This window comes from Acanthochromis polyacanthus, chromosome 23 (genome assembly GCF_021347895.1).
Source record: "Acanthochromis polyacanthus isolate Apoly-LR-REF ecotype Palm Island chromosome 23, KAUST_Apoly_ChrSc, whole genome shotgun sequence".
Taxonomy (NCBI): Eukaryota; Metazoa; Chordata; class Actinopteri; family Pomacentridae; genus Acanthochromis; species Acanthochromis polyacanthus.
This window is the reverse complement of record NC_067135.1, coordinates 19843489-19851284: the sequence shown is the minus strand read 5'-3', so window position 1 is coordinate 19851284 and position 7796 is coordinate 19843489. Positions and strand designations below refer to the sequence as shown.

At 39.3% G+C, this 7796-nt stretch overlaps 1 protein-coding gene across 6 annotated transcripts in view; it reads right to left on the bottom strand.

Moving 5' to 3' along the window:
• Position 1: 1 nt before the first annotated feature.
• Positions 2 to 7796, bottom strand: part of mtmr1a (myotubularin related protein 1a) — a 32981-nt gene continuing 25186 nt past the window's right edge. For all 6 annotated transcript variants that reach the window (XM_051943603.1, XM_022211552.2, XM_051943604.1 and 3 more), the window contains 6 exons: positions 7726 to 7773; positions 4303 to 4395; positions 3978 to 4091; positions 3860 to 3903; positions 3652 to 3784; positions 2 to 1980 (listed from right to left, as the gene is read on the bottom strand). In XM_051943603.1, the coding sequence (XP_051799563.1) occupies positions 1813 to 1980; positions 3652 to 3784; positions 3860 to 3903; positions 3978 to 4091; positions 4303 to 4395; positions 7726 to 7773 (600 nt within the window). In that variant the 3' untranslated portion in view covers positions 2 to 1812. The remainder of the gene's footprint in view (positions 1981 to 3651; positions 3785 to 3859; positions 3904 to 3977; positions 4092 to 4302; positions 4396 to 7725; positions 7774 to 7796) is intronic.

Here is a 7796-nt window from a genome sequence, read left to right as displayed (position 1 = left end):
CTTCTGAATTGTTTCTGGTTTATTTTTTAAATGGAATGTCAGAAGTGAATATGGCTCATTACGAGGTTTTGTGTTTAGCTTCACATAAGTCGATAAATGTGATGTTCACATAAAAAAAAAGAACACATTTACACGTAAGCTTCCACATGTAGGTACTGGACTTTGTAGGGGACACTGCATTTGACTAAAAGGACTGCTATTACACTGTACAAATACATCATCAGCACAAAAAATAGTAATAACAGAGGGCAGAGCGTTGAGAGGGTTAAATCTGGTGTGTGCTCATTTAAACACTAATTCAATTAGAATAACACCATTGTGGCACACAGTGTTTTTCAACTGCAGTTTTACAGGATTTAAAAGTTAATGAACTTCCTGAAACATAATCCAAGCCTGCAATGAAACCTCTCAGAACACATTCAACTTACCATTATATTGACTGTATGACAAACATTTAGAAAACTGAGTTCAGTTTGACACATTAGCTGGGTAACAGTAACAGGGTTCTCAATGTGGACTGACTGTTGTTCTATTTGTCATCCCTATTTAACAAATACTCACCAAAAGATAACACTGAACATTTTCCTGGCCATAATCCAGTGAATAATAAGGAGCACTTTTGCAGGTTTAACCTTCAAGATTTGATAAAAAATCCAAACTTTAACTCTTGTAAAAATGTATTCATGTGGCGCTTTCTTTCCTGAATCCACAAAGACTGAATGACAGATAAGACAACTTGTTTTTCACTGTTGCAGAGAAGCAAAACAACATGGACTGAAAACACAAGCGGCTTTCATCCCATTTTCAAAGCACGTATTCATCCAATGAATTAACAGAAAAATGATTAGCTCCCAACTGGAATGTATTCTAATAAACAAGGGGCAGTAATTGTCAATTGTTGATCTGTTTTGGTCTCTGCTGTGGCAGTGTCTGCACATGGGAGGCAGGTGAAGGATCACAATGTTTTTATATAAGGGATGGGATCTGGAGGTGTCATGAAGTAAATGTTTGACTGGGATTCATGCAGCCATTGTGATTACTTTTTTCTAAAAATGATTTTTCCACTTGAAAAATATTACAGCTGCCCTTAATGGGAAAAAAAAAAAACAGTTCAGAAAACAGCTCAGTTCAAACTTTGGACAGAACAATAATAATTCTACTTTAATCAACATTTCTGTAACACTGACAAAGCAGAGCGAAAGTGTCAGGGGCATGCAGTTATTTTATTTAAAAAGTGAAGTTATTTGCATCACATGACTGTCAGCTGTCTACAGTCAGATCCCTGAAACATGGAACAGTTCCTCATACAAAAATAAAATCACTGAAGCGAGGATCGAGTCCAAATGTAATTATGAACACAAACTGATTTCCTCTAAGTACAGATGGAGCAGGTTGTTCTGAACTGAGGAAGTCAGTGGAAATAATTCAGTTAGGTCTTGTAAACTCCACAAAGGAGGAAATGTTTTCATTACCAAGCTGATTTTCCTGAAACTTAAAGAGGAGGAGCACGGCCTAATTTGCTGCAGAAATCACATTTCATTTAAGAGTGGAAGGCTGGCCTGGGTAGAACTCTGCACTCTCTGATTGCACCTTTAGCTTTTAAATCTTTCTTAAATATATTTTTTTAACCTCACACTCTGAGATCACTTTACTTTGCTAAATGTTTCTGTATAAATCTAGAACTGTTATAATGAATGAATCCCTCAGGTTGTAAACATTGTTCTCTTCCGCATTTGCTGTAACTGGGTTAGAACATGCATATAAGTGTGTGTTTGTGTGGCAGACAGGAAGTGTGGTGGTGCTGCAGATGTGTCAGACGGCAGTGTGCAGTGGGGTTCCAGTGGTGTGTGTGGGGGAGGGGGAGTGTTCAGAGGATGAGGACAGGGAGTGGGAAGAAGCTTCTCTCTGCAGCTCCTCCACCCTCCTCTGGAGCTCTGCTCTTAAGATCAGCATTTCCTTCAGTGTCTGATGCACCGGCACCTGAAACACAGAATCACAGTGTTTGAACAAAGGCTTTGCTCCACAAGTAGAATGTAGCTCCAGCCAGGTAGGACTGAGGTGGTTTTTTGAATAGTGAAGCCTAAAAGACTAGCTCAGCGACAAATTATTAGGGCCACTGTACTGAAATCAAAGATTTCAAGAATACTGTAATATTTTTTTCTATAAAGTTTAATCTTATTAGAATACAGCTATAATTTCAAGAAAAAATGAAATTGTGAGTAAACTTGTACATCCACAAGACATAATACTAGCATAAAGAGTAGAGCAACTCTAAAATAGATTTTAGTTTCTATTAAACCCTTAATAAAGTGAAAAGTTTAGTCTGTGTATTAAACAAAGTGCATCATGGACATGGTGGATATTTTACAAACACAGACCAGCTAAAGGAACAAATTTTCTCTTTATTGTGTAAATATCTTCTGACTTTGGAGGTAGCTTTCAATTCTAGAATAGAATAGAATAGAATGCCTTTTATTGTCACTATACACAAGTACAATGAGATTTAGAGCATCTCCATCAGTGCAAGATACATGTAATAAAAATCACAAAAAAGGATAAGTTAAAACAGTTAATAAAAAGTGCATGGTCAGTGTGACATTGCACATATTGTGATATTCTATGAAAATATAGCCTAATTCACAGCAAAGCCGTCACATTTAACTCATGTTTGGTGAGTTTGTCAAAGTCGCAGTCATGGATTCAAGATTTTAGCAGCATAGAGCAGCTTACTGGGAATGACTGACGGTTACCACGCTGTCTTAATGTTGCCTGGGGACCAGACAGCCTTTATATTGTGTATTACAAATACACATAAAGTCAGTCTGGAACTGCTCCATTGAACCAAATCTAGCCCAGAGGCGGGACTACCGATCACAACTTGAATTGGAGAGAGCCAATCAGCGTAACACATGTGTGACGCAATCACTAAGCGACCTAACAATTGCCTTTCCGCCATGATGTTTTGTAGTTTTAACAGCTTCCTTCGCCGTACAGGGGTCCTGAGGAAAATCTAAGCTCTCCCTTTCAACAGTGGAGGGCAGCATTACGCATTCTATCGTACAGCCTGCCGGAATTAAAAATACATCCTTTTCAAAAAGAAAAGCTTTAAGAGCTGCTTCTTGTTGAGGTTTTAAGGACAAATTCAGCCCGTGCAAAACAGAGGAAAGCGCACGAGAGAAACCTCGCTCTGTTGCGGTCGCCAACTCGGCCCTGAAGATGACGCATCGTTAACTCCCGCCTCTGGTGCTCTGATTGGTTCAGTCTGATCTGCTCGGAGCTTGAAAACCTGTCAAAATGTGTCAATGGAGGAGGGCTAGACCGTATTCCCGTATATCCCTTATAAAGGGAATACAGTCTAGCTAAGCTAGGCTAGTCTTAATGCGCCTCAGTTGATATTCTTGATTGAAGCACATTCAGGCCTGTCCATAAAGTGAACCTTATGTGGCAGCATCACAAGTCTAACTACTGATGTGTGTAGAAAAAAAAAAAAAAAAAAAAAAAAAAAATCAAGGAATTGTGGTCATTCTGCTCATGCATTTTCTGTCTTTGTTTGCTGATTTTGTTGGAACTAATCTACCAAGGACAACATTTCTCTGACTCTAGATTACTGCCTTAAATACTCCTGAATCACCTAGTAAAGAGACAGCGTACCTGTGGTCTCATGCGTGGGTTCCAGCGGGCGTAGTAGCTGGTCCACAGCTCCAGGTGTCTGGAGGAAACCAGTGGATACAAAACATGGTTCTCATAGTCCACATAGAAAGGGTTGGTGAAGTCCTCTGGTTGGCTGGTACGGAAGAGCATCAGACAATTAGATAGTCATTCACTCCACCCACTCATTTTAACGAGGTCAGCATTTTACCTGTTAATGTAGGACCACAGGGACACAGTCTTAGCCTGAACCTCCTGCACAGGACAGAGGAAAACCTTCATTTGACATTGTTCTTACAGATCCATGACTCTTATTAACAGGAACATACCTTGGCCATCCTCTCCTGCTCACTGTTGTAGAGGAATGTACCAAATAGACAGCTGTAGAGGTGGTCCAGCACTGTGATCAGGAACAGCTCATTGAACTCAAAGGCTGCTGGGAACTGGAGTCAGAAGAAGTCAGAAAATATTTTGAGAAGCAGCTTCTGAAAGTCCTATGAAAAGTGTACATACAGCAGACATACAGAAATATACAGAGCATACACATACATGTCTTTAGCATGTCACTTCATGGAAACAAGTAATTAAAGGTATACTCTGGCCTGATAAGGGCATTTGACATGAGTGTTTGAAGTCTGGATTAAGGGCTCTGACCTGTCGACTCATCTGCCAAACGCAGTCAATGAACTGGATGAAGAGAGGTGAGCGCTCCGAGTTCGCATGATTCTCATCACCGTGACCCACCCGCTGCAAAACCAAAATAAACAGTCATGGATTCAAACTTTTGACCTGATATCAAAGTGCAAAGAGATGGACCTCTGAAGGTGGCCAGCCTGTTCTTTAGGTCCTGCAAGTTGTGAGGTGAAGCTACACACGTGGACAAAATTGTTGGTACCCCTCAGTTAAAGAAGGAAAAACCCACAATTCTCACTGAAATCACTTGAAACTCACAAAAGTAACAATAAATAAAAATTTATTGAAAATTAAATAATCAAAATCAGCCATCACTTTTGAATTGTTGATTAACATAATTATTTAAAAAAACAAACTAATGAAATAGGGCTGGACAAAAATGATGGTACCCATAACTTAATATTTTGTTGCACAACCTTTTGAGGCAATCACTGCAATTAAACGATTTCTGTATTTGTCAATGAGCGTTCTGCAGCTGTCAACAGGTATTTTGGCCCACTCCTCATGAGCAAACAGCTCCAGTTGTCTCAGGTTTGATGGGTGTCTTCTCCAAATGGCATGTTTCAGCTCCTTCCACATATGTTCAATGGGATTCAGATCTGGGCTCATAGAAGGCCACTTTAGAATAGTCCAACGCTTTTCTCTCAGCCATTCTTGGGTGTTTTTGGCTGTGTGTTTTGGATCGTTGTCCTGTTGGAAGACCCATGACCTGCGACTGAGACCAAGCTTTCTGACACTAGGCAGCACATTTCTCTCCAGAATGCCTTGATAGTCTTCAGATTTCATCGTACCTTGCACACTTTCAAGACACCCTGTGCCAGATGCAGCAAAGCAGCCCCAAAACATTACTGAGCCTCCTCCATGTTTCACCGTAGGGACAGTGTTCTTTTCTTCGTATGCTTGGTTTTTCAGTCTATGAACATAGAGTTGATGTGCCTTACCAAAAAGCTCCAGTTTGGTCTCATCTGTCCAAAGGACATTCTCCCAGAAGCTTTGTGGCTTGTCAACATGCATTTTTGCAAATTCCAGTCTGGCTTTTTTATGAGTTTTTTTCAGCAGTGGTGTCCTCCTTGGTCGTCTCCCATGAAGTCCACTTTGGCTCAAACAACGACGAATGGTGCGATCTGACACTGATGTACCTTGGCCTTGGAGTTCACCTTTAATTTCTTTGGAGGTTGCTCTGGGCTCTTTGGATGCAATTCCAACGATCCGTCTCTTCAATTTGTCATCAATTTTCCTCTTACGGCCACGTCCAGGGAGGTTGGCTACTGTCCCGTGGGTCTTGAACTTCTGAATAATATGAGCCACTGTTGTCACAGGAACTTCAAGCTGTTTAGAGATGGTCTTATAGCCTTTACCTTTAAGATGTTTGTCTATAATTTTTTTTCGGATGTCCTGGGACAATTCTCTCCTTCGCTTTCTGTTGTCCATGTTCAGTGTGGTACACACCTTTTCACCAAACAGCAGGGTGACTACTTGTCTCCCTTTAAATAGGCAGACTGACTGATTATGAGTTTGGAAACACCTGTGATGTCAATTAAATGACACACCTGAGTTAATCATGTCACTCTGGTCAAATAGTTTTCAATCTTTTATAGAGGTACCATCATTTTTGTCCAGGCCTGTTTCATTAGTTTGTTTTTTTAAATAATTATGTTAATCAACAATTCAAAAGTAATGGCTGTTTTTGATTATTTAATTTTCAATAAATTTTTATTTATTGTTACTTTTGTGAGTTTCAAGTGATTTCAATGAGAATTGTGGGTTTTTCCTTCTTTAACTGAGGGGTACCAACAATTTTGTCCACGTGTGTACCACATGTAAACCCAGCACACTGCACCTCGTACCTCCTTGGATCGCTGCCAGCAACACACAATCTGAACATTTCATAGATGTGTAGGGATTTTAGGAGTGTGGCTCAGGTCCTTACACCTTAGTTTTTCTTCTGCATATAATGTGGTTGCTAAGAGAACCAACTGTTCACATCTATTTACTCCACAGCTTGACATATAATGTTGTTTTGAGAAAATCAGCATTAATTGCTTCATCTCTGAGAGGTCGGAATGGTTTGGCTTCAGTGCATTTCTCCAATAATTACTCAACAAAGACAGCTTTGAGCAAAGGAAATCTCATTCACTATCATTTTTGTTTGCCTCCACAGATGAAATACGGCTTTGTCTTCTCAGTAGATGTGAAGACAGAGTTGTGGTTAGGGAAGTGATTTTTGGGACTAGCATGAATTTTAGCCATGACCAATTCTTTAGTTTTGCCTGATACATTTGGTCATCCAGAACAGGGTTTGTCCATGACAACGCCTGCTTCTTTAAACTTTTTAACCGCCTTCACCACCGTGGAAAAGCCAAGTGGAATCCTCCTTGGATGACGTGCGTTAAATTCATCTGCTATCTTTCAAAGTCATATTTAATTTGTAGAGGCAAAAGAATTATAGTTCATGAGACTTCCTATGTGTCCAGACTTTAGGGACACCCTGTAGAACTGACATGTGCTTAGTATACATTGCAATTGGATTCAACAGGCTAAATTATTTGATATGTGGCTTTGTACAGCCTTGTGTACCAATACACCTATACTTTTACATGTAAAGTTAGAAATGTGCAACACAATGGCAATAATTTCCCTAAGCGGGACCTAAAGTGATGAGTGCTCATCACAGGGGTTCTGGTTAAAGAAAACCTTAACAGACACTGCTCTATGTAACACCTGTTAATATCAGCTGTAAATGGATGTCAGTATAGGTAATATGTATGTGTGGATACAATACAGATTCCATGTTAATAACAGGTGTGAATGGGGTGTAGAGGCCATCTTTTTTGTGTGAATTTGCTGCAAATGATTCATGTGTGAAAATGTATTTCTATGATACTTTTGTTAGACAGCCAGCCAAGGCTAATGTTTAACCCTCCTGTCGTCCTGCGGGTCAAATTTACCCGTTTTAAACTTTTAAAAATGTGGAAAAAATATATATATTCACAGTGAAAACTTTCACATTTTCAAAAATTTTTTAGGAAAATTTTGAAAATTTTTTGGTGGAAAAAAACAAATAAATGTTTAAGAACATTCAGAAAAAAACCAACCATATCCAGTCAAATTTGGGGATTTTTTATTTACAAAAAATAAAACTTTTGAGGGTAACTTTTCAGGAATTTTCTTCCTGAAGATTTTGCAAATTTTTATAAATTCGGGGAAATTTTTTTCTGAATTTTTGGACTTTTTTCAGACAAGGCAACACCATTTTTTGGTAAGGACAACACGAGGGTTAAATAAAGCTATGATGAAGATAACATTACCAGAATATACTGTGATAATTGAGGATGCTACAATACATAGACATTTCAACGCAGCAAAGTGGTCGAAATATCTCACAGCAGAAAACTTGTGTCCGAAGCTGATCCACTCCTTCTCGACCAGAACCTGCAAACCCAAAAACACAGACA